Consider the following 20,547-nt stretch of genomic DNA (forward strand, 5'->3'; position numbering starts at 1 on the left):
TGCTTCCCCTCGAGAATGATCCTGAACCTATTTCGACGGAAGAGTGTCTTAACTGCACTGATGATGGTGTTACTAGCGAAATGCCTCAAATGACAAGAGACACGATGCGCAAAATGGTGGCCGTGGATTTGCCGATTCTCACAAAAACGCCTGTTTAGATCCACTAACTGTGTCACAATGCCGGTATGGTCGGTGGGAGGTTAGTGGAACATCAAGTACGTTTGCAGAATGGTATATTTCTGCATGGTTTGAATCAAACTGTGTGAGAGTCACAGATAATCGATAGAAGCGATCTGGGTGCACAACCTGTAGCTGAAAATATTATGGGAGCAACAACCATTCTCTTTTCTTTACCCAAATGGGCAAGGGTGAACTAGTTTAAATGTCTTTTAAAGAAACAGTATTATCATTATTCTGTTAAAGTCACACCGCGTCCTTAAAGAACTATTGTTCCCAAAGAAACAGTAATGCACACACAATGGTGACTGGCGACAGTTTAAGACTCCCATGACCTGACCATTCTTTGTCAAGATAATCGAACAAATAGAGGATGACTATCACTTAGCTCATCGCAATACTTCCTTTCTATTAACACAAAAAACAAACACTTCAAGTGAGAAAGGGGAGCTAATTTATTTTTGATAATTGTATTATGATCATAAGAGTTTTGTTTCAATTAAGAACTTTTATTTATTTATAACCTTTTCTTTGGTCGCGGAATGGAAATGAAAAAGCGGATTTATTATTATCACTTTACAGCTGCTCCAAAAGCAGTAATAATCTTGGTTTATTGTTTTATTAGTTTAGAGGTAATCCACTAACAAAATTTCTTCAGCATCCCAAAACCTTTGTGACTGATTTCTGCTCACAAACTCGTTTCAATAGCGAAGATTCGGGGGAACACCACTCCTCAGCCTCTTGTTTCATTTCGTCATCCATGGTGACGAATTAACGAACAAAACATTTTTTACTTTTCCTTCAACACTTCAAATGTTGCTGAGAAAGTCGAATTCGTATGTATTGTTAAAGAATGCTGCACCCGTTGCGCGCCCAGCTTTCTGAAACCCAACATTTCCTTTAAAATATGGCTTGCTGAGATACCTAAGGCCATTACTAATTTTTCTGTGTCATTCGACGATTTTCCAAAATCATATCCTGTATTTTTCTTATATTTTCTGAATTTGATACACTTTTTGGGCGTTCTGTGCGTAGATCATCTTTAATGCTTGTACGACCTTCTTTAAATTTACCAGACCACTTGTAAACCATTGTTTTCGGAGGAACAGATTCAAATAAACATTTACTATTTCGGTATAAATCTTCATTGGCTGGAAACCTTTTTTACAAAAAATTTAATAATTCCTGTTTTTCATTGTTGCAAAATGGACTGATAGGCCGAGTAGCCCGCCGCGAGCTCGCTGAAACTCAGCTGAGGGCGGAGTGTTGTAGCGGAATGAACGTACTCTGTTTGAAGAATGGCGTTGGCCATAGGAAAAAAATATAAATCAGTATGGACTGACCATCTCCTGCATTATTACTTAATGAAGAAATTAATGATTACTACTACGTTTTTTAGTAACAAATCATCAAAGGAGACACTTATCATCATGTCATCTGAATATCGGCTACTTTGTTGGTACAGTTGTCGTTCTCGATGGGTGGCTTCCCTAGGCCAAACAACTTCTTGCGGAAACTTAGTCATTATCTGTAAGACTGCTCTACGAGACCTAAGACTGGGTCTCTGGAACGCTTCCTACGATAGTCTGCTAAGAATCGGCTTACGATGCAAAAAACTGATCGTCTTCATTAAAAATGAATCCCGACGTTGTTGCCCGTGGCCATCCGCGAAGCGATGATAAAGTCAAAGTTAATAGCTACGTATATCGGTATCACACTCCACTTGAAGATGAGTACCAAGGGACAGGAGAGTTGGCCTTAAGTCGGTTAATGGTAAAAGTTGGAGGTTCTGCTTCTAACAGAAGACGCCTCCTCATAAGTATTACGCAGTTCGTCCTACTCTACCGCCCGTAGGTACGCCGTGATGTTCTTAGGAAGGAAGTGCATCGTAGATGCCTGATGCCAGTTGAAGAGATTTCAGGCTGGCGTAGTGTCTCAGAGCCGGCTGCAATCATGACCGTGGGAGTGATCACCGTCGCTTTCCCTGCTAGTAAACACAAGACCATCTATAAACGTAAGATAGTGCATTCCATAGAGGTGTTTACTTTTGGTTTACGATGACATGCACTCAACGAGTGGCATCTTTCTGGGCAAAACGACTCAATAGGCAGCCGGACTGTGTGACTAATCGGAAACTTAAGTTCGTTGAAGAACCGAAAACATGGTGAGATTGATTATTTACTTATCTAGTTTTAAGTAGGCATGGAGGTTTTCAGTTTTATCTGGTTGAGGGACCGGACCAAGCCCTGCAATGGGGTGGTGGACTATGCGGATCACAGCTTTTTTCTTGTAGAAAATGAGGCGCCGGCTGAGCGTTTAATATGCCCTATGTAGGTACATGGGCAACCCTTGCAAGGGATTTCTTTTTTATATTGCTTCTTAGAGCCTTTTTGGTGCCCAATAACCGTTTGGGCGTGTGATTCCTGCTTGATCCTACCACCTCAACACTTTCTGTGGCTACGGGAGGCCGCACGGGAGGAGAAATTTTCACGAGTATGTTATACTGACTCGTTTTGTATGTTTCATTCTCTCTTGTTGTAATAGTGTTGTCGGCGATTCCGTCCGTTCGTTTCCTGCTTCCTCCTTATTAAACTGTGGATTAAAGCTGACCGAAGTGCATCCACAATATATGCTAATTTTTTATACCTTTCTTTTGTGAGAGGTATTGATAAGAGTCTATGGATCATAGATCGGTAAGTGACCACTTTACCATGGTTCGCAATTTACGTCAGTGGATTAACAACGTTCTCCTCATATCTCAACTAAATGCAATTCCTTTTCACCCAGGCACAGCTCACAACAAAGGCTTTAGGCAGAACTCAAATAGCCAAACATGGAAGAGAGGATGCTATTGCCGTCGGAGACAAGAGGAAAATGAGGCTCAGAGTAACCCTGGCAACGAAGCAATCATATCCAAAAGGCAACTTTTAAATTTACTACTCACCACAAAGTGATCAATCCGATTGCTCGAACGGCATCGGTCAGTTGAAATCTAACTGATCATATGGTAGACTCTGTGCTTGAACAAAGGTGTCACCAATGACGAGATGGTCGAAGCTGAAGAAGTTCACAAACCTCCCACCAACATCTTTATAGTCGCCAAAGCCGTGTTTCTATATCACATACCTGAGGAAAGTGTTATCAGAGTCCACCCAGATCACCCATCACGATCAAAATGTCACTTTTAGAAAGCTTCTTCTGAATTGAGTGTAATTAATAATAATAATAATCGCTGGCCCAACAATCGAATTGGATCGAATTGGTCAGAGGCTTGTAAACGGAAACAGAATTGCCAGATCGAGTTGCTTTAAGGTACGACCGCACCTACGCTACGCGATGGTATATATGGTTTTGTAGGCAGCAATACACACTTGAGCGAAGTTTCTCGACGCGACGCGACGCGGCCGAGTTGCCTGGCAGAGAATATTTTGCAGTGTCACGTGTCGTTTCCATATAACGGACTCAGTTGACTGCTAACCTGTTAAAATGTCAAAATATGTAGTTGTTTGCAGTTGGCTGTCGCGCTAGTGAAATATGGGCATGCCGTCGCGGCAGTTGTGCGTCGCGTTGCGTGGGCTAAATGGAGTCGTACCTTTAATAACAGATGGAATGTTAAAATGTGATCCAAACCCTAGTTCTAATATCGATGGATAGATAGCGTTCCGCGAACTTTGTGACATACCTAATATTATAGGAATTACTCCAAACGACTTAAACAAATGCAAAATTAATTAACTCGCTCTAGTAAGACCGGAAGCGGAATGCCATAGAAAAGGTCGAGTAAATATGGTACATAAAGAAGTGGACGATAACTTGAAACAGATCTTAAAAGGACAATTGAGTGAATACATAAATAGTTGTACCTCACTAACGCTACCCCCGGAAATCGCAGCGAAGAGAACAAGATATTCCCGAAACTGCAAAATTAAAACAATTGTATTTACTTTCCATAGAAGCATCGAAAATTCACACAAATATTAACCAACCATTAACCATTGAGGAGACCAACCTAAAAGCAATGTATCTCCAATTTTTCAAATTTTTATAGCGAATATACGCGGTATATCGTCGGTCAGCCTTTTCTCTATCTATTCAATTTCAGATGTTACTACAAACGAGATCGAAACAAATTCAAAATAGGAAACGGCAATACGTGTTTACCTGTTCGAGTTTCACATGAACTATAAGTAGGAGTGTAAACTAAACTGTAAAATAGTGAAAATTACAACATATGTTCCTTCGAAGAAAAGTAGAAAAACAACATTTTGAAATCATCTATAACTATATTCGAAAACCAACACGTCAGATCCAAAAATATTTTTGTATTCTTATATAATAAGTAACGCTTTGATCTATAAAACTTGTAGTTCTACTTCTAAACCTAATCAATGGACTAACCCTAAGTACGTATTAACTAAGTAGAAACATATCCTTCTAGGACATTGCTTAAGATTCAAAGTGTGATATGAAGTCACATCTCAGTACGGAAGCATCAAGAAGTTCCCCGGCTGTAAGCACCTGCTTTTCTGGAGTCCATCCAGGCAAATGAAGCAGGACATCTGCCCCAAGGATGCTTTGCAAACGACTACTCATCTGAAAATTGATTTGATCCATTAGAAATTTAAAGAGTTGGACTGTTGTCCGTATGAGTGAGTTGTTAATTAGCATCCACTGATTACTAGAATGTGGTTAATGAACAGAAAAGATGAAAATTATTAAGATGAAATTTATGAAACTGGGGTTAAGTGAGACATCAGGAAACAAATTGTAATATTATCAGTAAGCATCAAGCAACGAAATACATATAATACAAATCAATGCGATACATATAATATACATCTACGAGAAATACGAGAAAGAAGAGCCAACCGCGCTTCTGAACGGGACAAAGACTGAAGAAAAAGGGTTGGAAAGTTTCCATTAGAAAAACCTGTGGTAGAAAAAGTAGAGTTGGCAGACTCTACATAGAGCGAGTATGTCGGTGTAAATTGACTTTGCTGTCCCCATTTCTAAATATACGAAATCAGTGTTTGTGGCATGCTTGCTTTTCTTCTCTTGTAAAGATACCGCACCTCAATCGATAGATCTATAGGTCTATTTAACCCAATGTATCCTAAATACGCAGCATACTCTCAGCACAATTAAATACTATGCCAAGCTCATTCGTCTCTGGTTCACGGCGGTGGTCACTGCTCCCGCTCAGGCAAAAGCCATATATAGCAGGATGAACCATACCACTCCGACTACGAGTAAGTTGTGACTGCATCTGGGGGTATCATCGTGAGCGAAACTTCCCTGCCTTTTTCAAGGTATCACTTGTTGTCATCCCCAGATATTTGATCATCGATTTCGAGAAGACCTCGCGAACACCAATCTGTATATAAGGAATGTTATCTTTCCTTCGATGGATATAAGAACATTTGGCTATGCGTAACGTGCAATGTATTTGGTATGACTTGCTACCAAAATCATTGCCAAATTGTTCGTAAAATCGATAACCGTTGTCTATCCGATACCTGGAGGCCACGCTCTTTATCATAAAAGATTTCCAGCAGAGAACGTGACGAACTCCTACCATAACCAGCGACCCTTATTGCAATAATAAGAGCGGTGCCTGGGCTGCAGATGTCACTGGCAAGGCGGCAATATGGACCTGTGGAAATCAAGCCATTCAAGAAGTTGGATTCAACAGGGCAAAAATAGCTGGTATCTGTATATATAGTTGTTATGCTCCACCAAGCGCGACGATAGCAGAATTCGAAAGAATGCTAGGTATGCTAGTCTCGCATGCAAGAAGTCGAAACCCCAAGATCGTAGCGGGTGATTTCAGCGCGTGGGCCGTGGATTGGGGCAGTCACATTACGAACACCAGGGGCCGGATCCTGCTCGAGGCTTTCGCGGAGCTAAACTTGGTGTTTGCAAATACGGGAAATGTTTCCACTTTTCGTGGGATAGGGTCGCGCTCAATAGTCGATCTGATATATGTGAGTACCACATTGACGAGGAGAATGGCATGAGCATTATACTCAGAGCGACCACCAGGCAATTTTCCTAGAGATCGAATATGGGCCATGCGGCAATGTGCGCTCCCGCGGAAACCAGGACTAGTCCGTGAACAAGTTTGAAGATGATGCATTCATAGAGATGCTATTGGGAGGGCACAATCCCGATCGTGCGGTTACAGAAAAGGTAGAGCAAATGATGGGACGCATAATGAGAGCATGCGCCGCTGCTATGCCGAGGCGGCGAGTCCTCGCAAAAAGGCGCTCAAGCTATTGGTGAAATTAAGAGATCGCGGAGTTGCGGGATGCGTGTTTTGGAGCTAGAAGGATCTGCCAACGATCTAGAGGAAGACCGAACTTTGACCAGAAACGGCAAGTATATGTGAACCTTCGAGGTAGGTTTAAGTGGGCTAGCGCAAGCGAGAATGCTTCAAGGAACTTTGCGCAGAGACAGACCTCTGGGGAACACCGTGGTTATGCAGAAGATGAGAGGGCGAACACCTCAACTGACCTGCCCGCATCTTCTGCTCTATATCGTCATGGCGCTCTTCCCCCCGGATAAAGGGGAGCGCAAACAACACTAGCGAGCATTGGACGTCTACACTATACCTGCGGTAACTGAGGAGGAACTCGCGCAAATTTTTCGGAGAATTGGTGACAACAAAGCACACGGTCTGGATGCTGTTCCCAGTAGAGCTCTTAAACTCGCTATTAAGACCAGACCCGACTTGTTTGTCAGCGTATTTGAAACATGCAGTGTAGGAGTTTTGTTCCCGAAGCCGAATAATCACCCAAGAGATCCGTCATCATACCGCCCGATTTGCCTCATCGATACGATAGGAAAGATGCTGGAAAGGGCCATTTACAATAAACTGCTAACTATCATTGAATATAAGGATGGACTATCGGAGCGGCAATTTGGATTTGGACAAGCCCACTCAACGATCGACGCCGTAGACGTTGTTTTGAATACTGTGCCGTGGTGACGTTGAAAGTGGGAGTGAATAAAATGCTAACTGGCTAAAACGGTTGTCCCTAGTTATTTGACTAAGGTCCTCGAAAGATACCTCTGAGAGGACAGTTTAGTACGATACGGATGAGAGATCGAAGCAGTACACCGTCACCGCAGAAGTACCACATGGCTCAGTGTTGGCTCCTCTCCTGTGGGACGTGATGTACAAAGGGGTCCTTGTCCTTCCCGTGCCAAAGGAGGCCACTATAATCGGTTTCAAAGATCTAGCTGTGGTTGTCGTCGCAAAACAACCTGAAGACGTTGAAATGTACACTAACGAAACCCTTAGCACCATAAAAGCGTGGCTGCGGATGGTTCAGCTTGACCTTGCGGAACAAAAGACGGAGGCGGTCTTGATTACCAACCGTAGGAAGAAGAATACGGTTAATATTCGTGTTGGTGGTAACATCATCACTTCGAAACCTGTTATGAAATCCCTAGGGCTGATGATTGACGATAAAATTGGATTTCAAGGGACACCTGGACTATGCCTGTGAAAAGGTGGCAAATATCAGCGTATCATCCAAGGTACAGTCGCAGATTACTTGTAGCCGGAGTGGTTCGCTCCACACTATTATACGCGGCACCAGTTTGGGAGGAAGCATTAGCGTGTGAGAGTAATCGTAGGAGAGTGAATATGACTTACCGCTTAGTGGCGCTAAGGGTGTGCAGCGCCTTCAGAACAATATCAGACGAGGCAGCGTGTGTTATTGCGGGAATGATCCCGATAGACATTCTGGCAAGTGAGACACGCTGCCTGTACGAGACAAGGAAAATGAATCCTCTTGAAAAGGATGCAGAATGCCGAAAGGCGGCAAGGCGGGAGTCGCTGGAGAAGTGGCAGAAATGGTGGGATGGCTCGCAGAGGGGTCGCTGGACCCACACTTTGATTCCCCGTATTGAAGAGTGGATCCAGCGACGACACGGTGAGATTAACTACCATTTGACGCAATTCCTGTCAAGTCATGGTGGTTACAGGAAGTATCTGCACCAGTTCAGGCCGGATGATTCTCCCTTTTGTCCTGAATGTGGCTGCACCCCTGGTTATATTCCACTGTCCACGAATTTACTCAGAGAGGAAGAGCCTGGAAACCCCCCTCTTTCTCCAACTGCTACAACCTGGCGCTGCAGTGTCTTTGGAAGATTTCCACCTCCATCCATGAAAAAAGACAGACAAACAGATAGTGAATCAATTTTAACAAGGTTTTGTTTCACACAAAATCTTAAAAATTATAACCGAATTCAATACTAAATAATTGATTTACACACGTCCAACTGTTGGCAATTTCACCATCTAATAAATTCGTTTCCTCGTTGATTTAAGAGAATCATCCCCTCCGGAGACCATCTGCGATCTTCAACGGATCGCTCACGAAATGTAGAGTGACGTCCCGGAGATGTCCGAGTAAGTTGTTTTGGCCATCTAGCTGACAGCAGACCCACGCCTTAGGTAGTAGTCGTAGTGTAGTGACCAGCGATGAAGGTGGCAAAAAAGACTGAAACCTCCGTGAGACAATGGAATGCGTAATAAAGGGGAAATTTCGGAAAGTGATGTGGATGCTGAGACAGCAATCCCAGTACTCTGCAGTGCTCCTATTCCAGAAAAAAACCCCAGAGAAAATCGCAGAAACTGAGCAGGTGGATTCGGACAACCAGCTTGGTTGGGGGCAGAGTTGAAAGAAGCTTATCATGAAATGCGCAGCAGTTCTGAAGCGGATGCGGTCTGCAGCCTACCTAAGGAAAAACGGCAGCAAGGGCGTGAAAAACCGGCTGATGGAACTGCAAAAAAGCAGAAACAACTGCGCTTCCCGTAGAAAACACTGTAATTGCCAAGCGGACTTGAGACTAAGTCCGTTCAAATCAAATTGGGGAAAAGCGGAAAGAGGAACATGCGTCTAAAGGAGACTACTGAATGAAAGTCTAAAGGGCCCAAACAAAAAAATGAAGCACAGGTAGCCCGATTGGAAAACCGTCTGCCCAAACTCAAGGCGGATACGAATGGTGGATCGCCAAAAGAAAAGACGAGGAAACGAAAGAGGACAAGTCGATGGAAGGCATGACATTTGCGGAAATTCTGAGCCAGGTGCGCTACAAGATCATTTGGAAAATGAAGGGTTCGGTTAAGCGAGAGAATGCTCGGGTTCTAGGCTAGAGTCTATATGCTCTCTGAAATTCTAAGATCTTGAGTTTCTCACAAAAAAGGTCGAAATGGAGGCCATTAAGCGTACGTGTCTACGAATTCACTGTGGTAAAATTTGTCGGGCAATACACGAGAAAACTTCATTACAGCGGTAAAATAAAAATTGGCTCAGTAATATGTAGATCATTAATGCGGAGAGGCATGCGAAGCCCATCAAATGTTACAGGCGCTTAGACTATGAGCGTAGGAAGGCAACATGACGTGGTGCGCCCGGTTAGTACTTTACAGACACTGCGGGGATGGCTTCGTCTGGATTCGGTTCTTAGGAATAACGTTTTTTAACATTTATCTAACACCGAATAACACTTTGTCGGACTTTCAACACACTCCATGTCCGCCGTTTAGTGCAACAATTAAACGCCCGGAAGGAGACACGGATTGCATGGTCAGAGTATAGATCAGGTAAAAGAAAACTCCGCAGTGTAATAAACAGAGACAAGGCTCGCTTCTGGAAACCTCTAGTCGGGGATCCTTGTTGACACAGTTATAATAATCACCCAGAAAACCGGAGATCTGCAAAAACGTTCTTCACTTAAGGGGGAAACCATATTAGAAGGCTTATTTTCACGTACTTCTTTGCAATTTTTTTAATTAGTCAAAATTAACTGGAATTTAATCAAATTTGGACATTATATTAGTCGTGTTTCGAAAAACTTTTGAGAATTTTTTGGAAAATTTAAGCATAAAATAACAAAGTTAAGCGACATTCGTCCGATGAAAGTCGCAACTAGAGTCCGCCAATTGCGGGACGTGTAGTAATTCCAGTTTTTATCTGAACAGAAAAAGGTTTTAATTTTGCATTAATAACTTATTCTCATGAACCTGAATGCAGGTGAAAATGATTAAAAGTTTCAATATTCACCACTTTTTCAGTAACTATGCACAAAAGGCGCCCTTAAAAAGATGGTATTATCCCAATTAATGGTTCATATTCTTGGTAATTTTATAAAAAACTGTACCTACAAATTTTGTAATGACCGCTTCATTACTTTCGAATAAGAATTGAAATGTTAAAAAAGGTATTTTGGGAAAAACGCGTCAAAAAATGGGTTGAAAGCACCTAATTAATTACAAACACAATACACTTACAACAAATACAAATGTACTCGTAGAAGGGACTGACGCCGATACACTATTTACATGGCCATTACCACCTGGGCGCTGGAGCCTGAGCCTGTACTCGATAATCGCTCCGTTCAACGCTCATAAAATCTAAAGGAACAGGAGGCAAACATGATGGAGAGGCTTTGACAGTTGCATGCAATGGCAAACGTATGGATCCGTGATGATCTGATCGACTACAAGCGCTTACAGAAACCAAGCTAAACACTCTATCCAGATGTTTGAATGCTTTCGACCCCGTCCCTTCCCCCGACGCGTTAACGCTCGACGGAGAAGGCTGCAGAGCTGACGTTTCGGATTTAATTCGATTAAAGATGAAAGATGGGGCACTACATTACTAGGATACGTCGTTTTATGAATGCATCACAGTCTCTTCTGTTCTATACCGCGGGGTTATGGGTTGATTTCCTTGACAAAAAACATTATTTATTCCTTATATCTCAATATTTCATGGAAATTGCCCTCTTCCTCAGTGATCCTTAGTCTGACTTAGACTTTCTTTTGGTTTTTTAACTATAACCACACTAGACAAAATTACATATACCACAGTAGAAAAATATAAATATAATTGAACAATGCTGAACGACAGATATGAGGAAAGCAATGGAATATTCTAAATTTGTTTAGTGTAGTAAAATTATTAATTGTTCAATAATGTTAGTGATGTGTTAGATAACTAAAGCATCCCCAATTTTCAATGAATACAATGAAATGGCTATGAATTTTTATGCCATCAAACAATAAGCAATGCAACCTAAACATGCACTTACCTGATTTCCAGTTACAGTAGCAAGTAGTTCCCCTTTTCGTGAAGTTATGGTTGCTCGTACATATTCTGGACGAGGATCCAATTCAATTTTTTCACTGTCAAGCTGGAATTAATATTCATTTATCAAAACCAAATTAATAGCAAGGAAATAATTAGAACAGAAAATGACAAATATATTTCAAATAGAATTTCTAATTTAAAGAGGATCTTAGAACGGAGAGGTGGTTTCTTCTTTCATATTAAGCACAAGCACTCACCTTAACTTTAATAACTGCCAATTTGCTTTTATTAATATCATGGCCGGAGGCGTATCGTATGGCGGGAAGCGTGAAAATGTGGAAACAAACAAAAGCTGAGACTGGATTCCCAGGCAGACCGAAGAAGTATTTCATACGATTGGATGCAAAAGTCATCGGTTTTCTGCGTGAAATAATTTCAAAAGTGAATTCAAAAACACGCTTAAAACAAAAGAAACGAAATTACTCACCCTGGTTTCATATTGACTCGTCCGAAATGTAACTTAAACCCTAGATCCGTCAAAACGGGCTTGATATAGTCTTTATCGCCCATTGATACTCCGCCCGAACATATAACGAAGTCGACTTCGTTAAACATGTTCTCAACAATCTTTCGGACATTGTCGAAACTGAAATTTAGATTTGATTTCGTATAATACTCAGGAATTAACAAAACTTGCTCAGAGTCATACTTATCATCCACCACGGCCTTGACATGGCATTTGAATCCAAAATTTTTTAATAACTCTTCCAGCATTGTTGTATTGGAGTCAAATACTTTCCCGGGTGAGTACGCCTCAGTGGGACGAACCAATTCGCTCCCAGTTGATATGATACCGATTTTTGGTTTTTTGATGTCATATTCGTGTCCCACGGATGCCATTAGAGATCGGATGGCCACGTCGGAGACATCAATATTTGGAAATAGAGGGCTACCTCGTTTGAGGTCACATCCAATTGGCCTGAAATTTAGGAAGAAATTAACAAGATCAATCAATCTATTTAACATAATAGTTTATATCATGATCATCACAGAATTTACTCAAACTCAATCATAATTTTATTCACTTCCCAACTCCTAAGTTCTTTTGTTACCATATGTGACAAATGTTTCTCGAATATATAATTAACACGCAATATAAGAGATATTATGGAGGGAGGATTGTTTTTCTTGAAATAAATAAATCAACAAGCTCTCGTGGATCCAGTAGCAGAGCCTTTACAATCAAAATCGTGTACAAGAGTACCGTCTGCGCCCAAATATTTCTAGAGAGTTCAACTTGAATCATCTCAATTTCCCCTTCTAGTCTATTCCCTATGTCGTCATGATAAACTGTTGGAGGAGTGCTCTTCCATAAACTATAGAGATGCTCCGTCGAGCTCAATGCAAACGTTCTTGCATTAGGATGCTAGGGCTTTGGGCACGTTCCGCGTTTACAATATGATAACTTTCCGCAGTTAAACACTGCGCAACTCGATGTTGCGGGGAGTTCTCGACGGATTCTCCCATTGACCTATCAACGGCCACTACCATCAGCGCCCCTTTAGTTTTTTAGAGAGAGAGATGAGATGGTCCAATGTCTCTAATGCCGAACCACACATTTTGCACTGGTCGTTCTCCACCCGTTCTTTCATGATGAGCTTTTTATAAGCTCGGGTGGCGACCACGCCGTCGTGAATGGCACAGATGAATCCATCCGTCTCAGCAAAGAGCTCCCCAGCACACAGCCATCTGTTCGACAAATGGTTGCCAAAGACAATTGAAAGGGTAGTATAGATCTCATAAGCATGGAGCATAAAACCTGGGAAATACCTGCTGAACCAACACTAACAGCTCTACTACCAAACCCTATCTCCACCTCCACGTAGTGACCGCTGGAAGCTCTTTCTTAACGAAAAGCTGCAGACGGAGAAGGATGAAGGCGAGTCTCCCGCGCCTAAAAACGAGACAAATTGTACCAACTGGTCCTGCACAACAGAAGCCTCGGACTGGACGGATTATACAACGACGAACTCGGAAACGACAACGGAATAACGATTTGCGCATTTTCTCATGGAACGTGCGCTCCCTGTACAGAGATGAAGCTGATAAGCAGCTAGCCGATACCCTGTCCCAATATAGGACTGATGTAACAGCGTTACAGGAGATGCGTTGGACACGGACCGGTTTCCTGGAGAAGAGCCGCTACACCATATATTATAGTGGCCATTCAGTAAACCATGTACTCGGAGTAGGTTTCTTAGTCAGCCAAAACATGAAACCTGTTGTTATCGGCTTTGAAAACATAAGCGAACGGCTATGCACTCTGCGCTTGCGAGGCAAGTTTAGAAATATAAGCCTCTTTAACGTTCACGCCCCTACAGAGGAGACTGCAGAGTCGGAGAAGGATACCTTCTACGAGGCAGTAGAACGAACCCTCGAAGCCTGTCCCAGATATGATATTAAAATCATACTTGGGGATTTTAACAGCCAAGTAGGCGATACGTTGGCTCCCATAGCTTACACGAAAAAACAAATGATAACGAACTGCGGATTATTCAATTAGCAGGATCACACGAAATAATTGTTGGAAGTACCTGGTTTGCGCGGAAAGCGGTCCACAAACATACGTGGGCCTCTCCAGACAGGACCACTTTCAACCAAATTGACCACGAGTTGATCGAACGCCGCCACCTCTGAGCCTTGATGTCAGAACATATAGGGGGCCCAATATAGACTCGGATCATTATCTCGTTGGCATGGTGTTCCGAGCTCGAATAACAACACCACCCCTCTCCCCCGCAATAACCGCAGTCAACAGAGGACCTGGAGATGAAGCATCAACAAATGATCGTCACAACCACCTGAAGAACGTTATCATGGTTACGGCCACAAACATACTTGGCCCCAGCCGCAAAAGGAGTCGGAACAGCTGGTTTGACGATGAATGTAAGCTAGCAATGGAACGCAAGAATGTCGCATACCGAGTAATGTTGCATTCTCAAAGAACACGGGCACGCGCAGAGAATTATCATGAACTCCGTCGAGCGGAGAAGCGGAAAAAGGAAGCGAAAAAAGGGAGAACCAACAAGTCTGTGAACTAGAAAAGTACAGGGAGCAACCGCACCAGGCGCGGAAGTTTTACCAACAAGTCAGCAGGATGAAGCCTTATACACCTCGCTGCTCATCCTGCCGAGACAATAAGGGAAATCAGATTTCCGACAGAATGGGCATATTGGAGCGATGGGTTGAGTACTTTGATGAGCTCCTGAATAGCCAGAACATCGGCGAGTTGGAGGTCCCGCCAACTGTAGACGACGGACAAATACTGCCACCACCAAGTTTAGGAGAAACAGTCCGTGCAATTCATCGGCTAAAAAATCATAAGTCGCCAGGAGCCGATGGAATTACAACCGAATTAGTTAAATATGGAGGCGACCAGTTACGCCAAGTGGTTCATCAACTTGTGTTCAAGGTATGGGACAGCGAATCAATGCCTGACGATTGGCAACGGGGCATTATCTGTCTCATGCATAAAAAGGGAGATATCACACAGTGCAGCAAATATAGAGCTATCACGTTGCTGAGTACCATCTATAAGATATTCTCCGCTATCTTGCTAGGTCGGATAGCCCCATGCGCCTAGAACATCATTGGCCCATACCAAAGAGGCTTCGCTCCAGGCAGATCAGCAACAGATCAAATTTTCTCTCTACGGCAAGCGTTGGAAAAACTGTTGGAATATGGACAACAGTTGCACCATCTAGTCATCGACTTTAAAGCCGCCTATGATAGCATAGCCAGGGTAAAACTGTACACGGCCATGAAAGAATTCGGTATCCCGACGAAATTATGATAATAAGACTGAATAGGGTGACTCTGACCAATGTGCGGGGCCAGATAAAAGCAGCAGGATCACTCTGAAGACAATGCGACATCAACAACGGTCTACGACAAAGGGATGCCTTATCATGCGTCCTCTTTAACCTGGCCCTCGAGAAAGTGATCCGTGATGTTGAGGTAAATGCAAGAGGTACGGTCCTCTTTTAGTCCACCCAACTTCTAACCTATGCTGACGATATCGACATCATGGGAAGAACCACCCGAGACGTACAAACTGCCTTCATCCAGATCGAGGAGGCGGCGCGAGATCTTGGGCTGCACATCAATGAAGGCAAAACAAAATATATGGTGGCAACGTCAGCACCGAAGACGAACCAACCAACAGCATCAAACCGCACTGGTCGAACAGGAAGAATAAGGATAGGAGGCTACAACTTTGAGACCGTTGATAATTTCTCCTATCCAGGGTCGAAAATCAGAACTGATAACGGCTACGACGATGAAATCCGCGCACGGTTGTTGGCAGCCAACAGAGCTTATTTCAGTTTACAAAAATTGTTTCGCTCGAAACGTCTCACCATAGGGTCAAAGCTCTTACTGTACAACACTATAATCTTGCCAGTCCCTATTCCTCGGAGACTTGGGTTCTTAGCAAGAAAAATTGCGAACTCTTGACCGCCTTCGAGAGAAGAATCCTCCGATCCTCCCCTACATGGGGATGGACGATTCCGTAGCCTACATAACGACGAAATCTATGAGCGATACCATGACTGTCAGGTTCTGGATATGGCGGGGTCATGGGCGGGTCACTTAATCCGTATGGATGAGGATGATCCTACCCGGAAAGTCTATAAGGGCAATATTTATAGTAGAAAAAGAAGACGATGCCTGCCTATGATGGAGCGATGGCGTAGACCAGGACGCCAGACGGCTTTTAGGAATATCGAATTTGTGGACCTCGGTGCAAAACCGGGATGTCTGCAGTTCCTTATTAAGGCAGGTCTAGACCCGATACCGGTTGTTGCGCCGTTGATGATGATGAAAGACATTTCACGTGTTTACTGTGCATTGCCTTGGACTTCCATTCATCGATCCGCTCTTGGTTCGACTTCAACCCATTCAGAGGATTGAAAGTTCGATCCGTCAAGTTAAGTGGAGTCAGCCCACAGTCTGCCTTACAGACAGCCGCATGCAAGGGACTCGCCTGCTCTTTGCTGTAAAAATAAGCGTCATAACGGCAGACTTTGGATGATGCATTCGGAATTTGGACATAGTTGTCCGTATCCGCAGCTGGACGTTTTCCAGATCGGTCTTCGTCCACGGCAATATTCCGAATGCATAAGCCAGTGAAGGGATAGCGAATACATTCAACGCGCTTATTTTATTCTTTCCCGAGAGATGCGATTTCAGCACCAGCTTTACACGTCGCAGGAATTCGGACAGCAGAGCATCCTTCAGATCACCAACTTGAGCATGGGTTCCTTGCAGAATTCCTAGGTACTTGTAGAAGTCTGTCTCATAGCTTCGATGCGGAGGTCACCAATGCTATGTCCGGCATGCGGCTCGTGATGACCTTTGCGGCTGGCTTCAATTCGACACTCGTCTAATCCAAACTTCATTCGAATATCACGGCTGAACGTGTATATTATTCGCAACAGACTTCTAAGATGGTTGTCAGTACCAGCATACAGCTTGATGTCATCTAAGTACATCAAGCGTATCAGTATTAAAACCTAAGAAAACACGCTTTCTGCCAAGGGACCGTAATAAAACTGGTACAATCACACTGTCGGAGATAGCGACCAGTCCTGAACTGAACGATTTAAGTATCTTGGATTAGCGCCATGAAATCACTTCATGTATCGGTGTAGCCTGGACGAAATGGTGATTTGCAATGTCCTTTACGATTGAAGCATCAAGGAACGACTCAAATCTAAATACCGCAGCGTCCTTTGCCCTGCCACCCACCATCTGAACGTTCGACAGTGAATTCCGCTTCGTGGTTGAGGATGAAAACGTTGCGTTGGATCAGTGGTATACCTCGATATTACCATGTTTGAAAAGAGAACAATCGTTGTCGATTCGAAGCTGCGCCCATCGAAGGAGCTACGAGTGGGAGCGATGGAGCACTTCCCCGCGCTTCTGATATATTCAGATAGAAATCAACAATCCTATTTGCGCATAAGAGGGAGTATATAAGGAATTATTGGCCCAACAGAATCTCTTCTCTATATCTGCGGTTACCGAGGCAAATAACCGAGAGCCCGTGGATCTTTTCGGGGCAACACGCAGCAAGGGGATGACCAGATAAGGAGCGGGACAAAAGGATACAGCTAAATCCACAAAATTCATTGTTTCAAGGATAAAAAATGCACAAACTTACCTTACATCTTGAAGAGGCTTCGGTTCAACCAATATCTCCACAAGATACTCCCTTCCGTCCGCTTTTTTCTCCAGCAATTTGGTATCTTCGATTTGAACCACACAATCTGCGTCCGTTGGCAAGGCAGCGCCGGTATTGATTTTGAAGCACTCATCGTCGCTCAGCTCATAGCTGTTAGCCTGAAAAAGGAAAGAAAAAAGAAATTTAATGAAATATTCCAATAGAAAACCAAACTCCCCACCTTGTCTCCTGCAGAAATGCACCCGACGACCGTCTTAACCCCAGCGAACCCTGAAGATCTCAAGGCGTAGCCGTCCTTAAGTGAGGCGCGAAACGGCGGAATATCCACTGGAGCCTCAAAATTTCGCAAGAACTCTCTGAAACTTGCACCTCCGAAGGCGGCCACTTTTTGCAGAACAATTTGGACAGCGTCCGACACACAAATCATCGGAAAAGGAGAATTTCGATCGGAAATTTCGCCGGAGTTGGTCTTATTGGGACAAACGTGGCGATAAATGGTCTCGACGGGTTGCTGGACAGTATCATGAGTTTTCCGAACAAGTTTCACTTCATCGCGGATGAGTTGGATTGCGTGGGGAAGCACCATCTTAATCGACTCGAAACACTCTCGAACCGCCTTCACGCTCCCCGGGAAATTGACGATCAACGTTTTTTCGCGGATACCACACACGGCACGAGACAACGCTGCGAATGGAGTCTTCTTGAAGCTCTCCAAGGCCATGGCAAGCGCAAGTTGAGGACATTCCCGGTCAATCACCGACTTGGTAGCCTCCGGCGTTACGTCGCGTGGAGCGAACCCCGTCCCGCCGGTCGTAAAAATCACCTGCACCCGGTGCTGGTCCGCATATTCACAAAGAGCCATAGCAATCACCGATTTCTCGTCGGGAACGATTTTCCCGAGGATGGAGGAGGTCTGGAACGCCTCCTCGATCAATTGAATGAGGCATGGTCCGCTGGTGTCTTCGGCGGTTTTGTTGAAGCACGAATCACTGACTGCAAAAAATTCGAGAGATAATTGGTGCTTTCATAACCAAATGACATGCAAATGAGATAATACCTGTAATCACGGCGAATACCGTCTCTGGCATGGTCTTTTGCTTATCGGAAGATCAGGCGGGGCTTAGAAACCGGTCGTGCCTTGCAAGGAACTTCGAGGGTGAGTGGCGGTGGTGCGAGATTTGATGTCAGCTGGATGCCCTTGCACGTCCTTTGGAGGGTGCAGTTAGCACAAGGCACATCCGAATGTTTTGACAAGATCCAGAGGAAAATAACCGATAAAAAGGCGAGAAACCAACCACCTGTTGATAGGAATTCCAAACACTACCGCGGAATTAAACAGCTGATTAAGGTGTGGGAGAAGATCCGCGCCGTCTGTAGGTCAAATTGAGTACTATAGATAGAGTTGAAGTTTGAAGGCAAGTTTACATGAGATAATCGGAAATTGGAAGTTTTCAAATTGTTTGCTTAAGTAACAGCGTTTTGAACCCCTTTGGTAATGATGACTGCATTGGACGAATAAGCATAATTTAAAAAAAAAAATTATTGAAATTTCAACACTTGCGAAGAGGGTGGAATTAATAAACTGCAAAACATATGATAATTAATAGATTCAAACGAGAATAAGTAGCTGTTTCTCATGATACGGGAGAGCTCGTTTTATCAATGTTCTGGGAATTGAAACATTTTCAAAAATGTGGAACGACGGTTTGCTCCCGGTTAGAAATAACTCTTCAGAAACCTCTCCATATATACCGGTCTTTCGTGACTACCATAAGTAAATAAGCATAACTTACCAGCTTTCCTCCCTCCCTTTAATTCCCAAATGTGTCTTATACATAGATTTTATTCTACGAGAACCGGAACCCTATAATTCAAGCCATAATTTGGCAAGCAAAGGTTTTCTTTTCGAGATCGAGGCGGACCTCAGTTCGCATTCATTAGATATCCGACTGCACCAATTGAGAAAAAAGTGTTGATTCATTTTTAGTGCACCCCGAATTTGGTAAATAGGACTAAACAATTTTTTGAAAAGGTGATGTTTGATGATCGAAATTCTTTCCCGTTCGTTACCTAATTGACCAGCTGTAACGCTCCAATATTGAAAAGGTCATATCGTTATTGCGGTAAACAGCAGCCGCGTAAACAAGTATTTTGCACAATACTTCTGCTGAAGCAGCGTGTTCCATATTCCGAAACACACGATCGACGACCTTGCGTGTATTTACTTCCGTGTGTTAGTATGTTACTAGCAGAAATTATAATTTTTTATAAGAGTTCATACTGCTTAATGAACTCGCGTCGTAGCAGCTTAAACGTAGAACGAGACGAATGAGCAAGTACCAACGAATGAATTAATTAAGTAGCATTTTTTGTAAAATAAAATCTATCGTTGTTCTTATTCTAACATATTCCCTTTCAGCAGCGTTGCCCAGGGAGATTCAAGAGCTTCGCAAAAGAAGCTCAGGAAAACAACGCGGATCCACAATTTCAGGGCGTGAAGCTAGGCGAGATTTGCTAACGCAAATCAGGAGTTTCACGGGCCGGATCAGCATTTGTTACTTGTCCCAAACAGATGAAGTTGTCTCTAGACTCGACAATATCAATATTTCACTTCCCTAAAGAAATATTTAATGCTATTTGCATAACAAAAGGTTCCAGCACCAGAAAAGAAGGGGCCTTTTTCTTGATTGGAGCTTATACTCAGGGTAGGGATCCCAACACTAAACAAAAAAAGGCCAAACACACATTCTCAAATAAAAAATGGGCAATTCGACAATATCCGAACAAAAAAATATTCAAACAAAGAAACTGATAAAATACCGACTGGAGACATGATACAAGAACTCATCGGTGAGGGGATTGCCGAGGGAAAAAAGGTCGATAAGAAGTCATGCCAAGGAACAGTCGATAGCGACTCATGGCTCATGACTTTAAATAAATAACTATCACAAGCGGTTTTCGAACAGAGACCATTGTAGGTAACTTATAATAATTATAATCGTTGGCGCAACAATTCAATTG

General features: G+C 43.2%; 1 protein-coding gene across 1 annotated transcript; it reads right to left on the reverse strand.

Annotated features, from left to right (window-relative positions):
- Positions 1–4,448: 4,448 nt before the first annotated feature.
- Positions 4,449–18,886, reverse strand: LOC119655216 (molybdenum cofactor synthesis protein cinnamon). The gene is made up of 8 exons (XM_038060992.1): positions 18,584–18,886; positions 17,747–18,519; positions 17,506–17,684; positions 11,992–12,261; positions 11,770–11,928; positions 11,540–11,702; positions 11,284–11,385; positions 4,449–4,770 (listed from the first exon to the last, which is right to left on the reverse strand). Exons 1-8 carry the CDS (start codon positions 18,612–18,614, stop codon positions 4,624–4,626), a joined length of 1,824 nt encoding a protein of 607 aa, XP_037916920.1. The 5' UTR covers positions 18,615–18,886; the 3' UTR covers positions 4,449–4,623.
- Positions 18,887–20,547: the final 1,661 nt, after the last annotated feature.

This window comes from Hermetia illucens, chromosome 4 (assembly GCF_905115235.1).
Source record: "Hermetia illucens chromosome 4, iHerIll2.2.curated.20191125, whole genome shotgun sequence".
NCBI lineage: Eukaryota > Metazoa > Arthropoda > Insecta > Diptera > Stratiomyidae > Hermetia > Hermetia illucens.

Coding starts and splice junctions, on each gene's coding strand:
- LOC119655216 (XM_038060992.1), bottom strand. CDS start 18,614: ATGCCAGAGACGGTATTCGCCGTGATTACAG. Junction 12,262..17,505: donor AAGCCTCTTCAAGATGTAAG/GTAAGTTTGTGC, acceptor CCTAAATTTCAG/GCCAATTGGATGTGACCTCA. Junction 4,771..11,283: donor CTACTGTAACTGGAAATCAG/GTAAGTGCATGT, acceptor ATCAATTTTCAG/ATGAGTAGTCGTTTGCAAAG.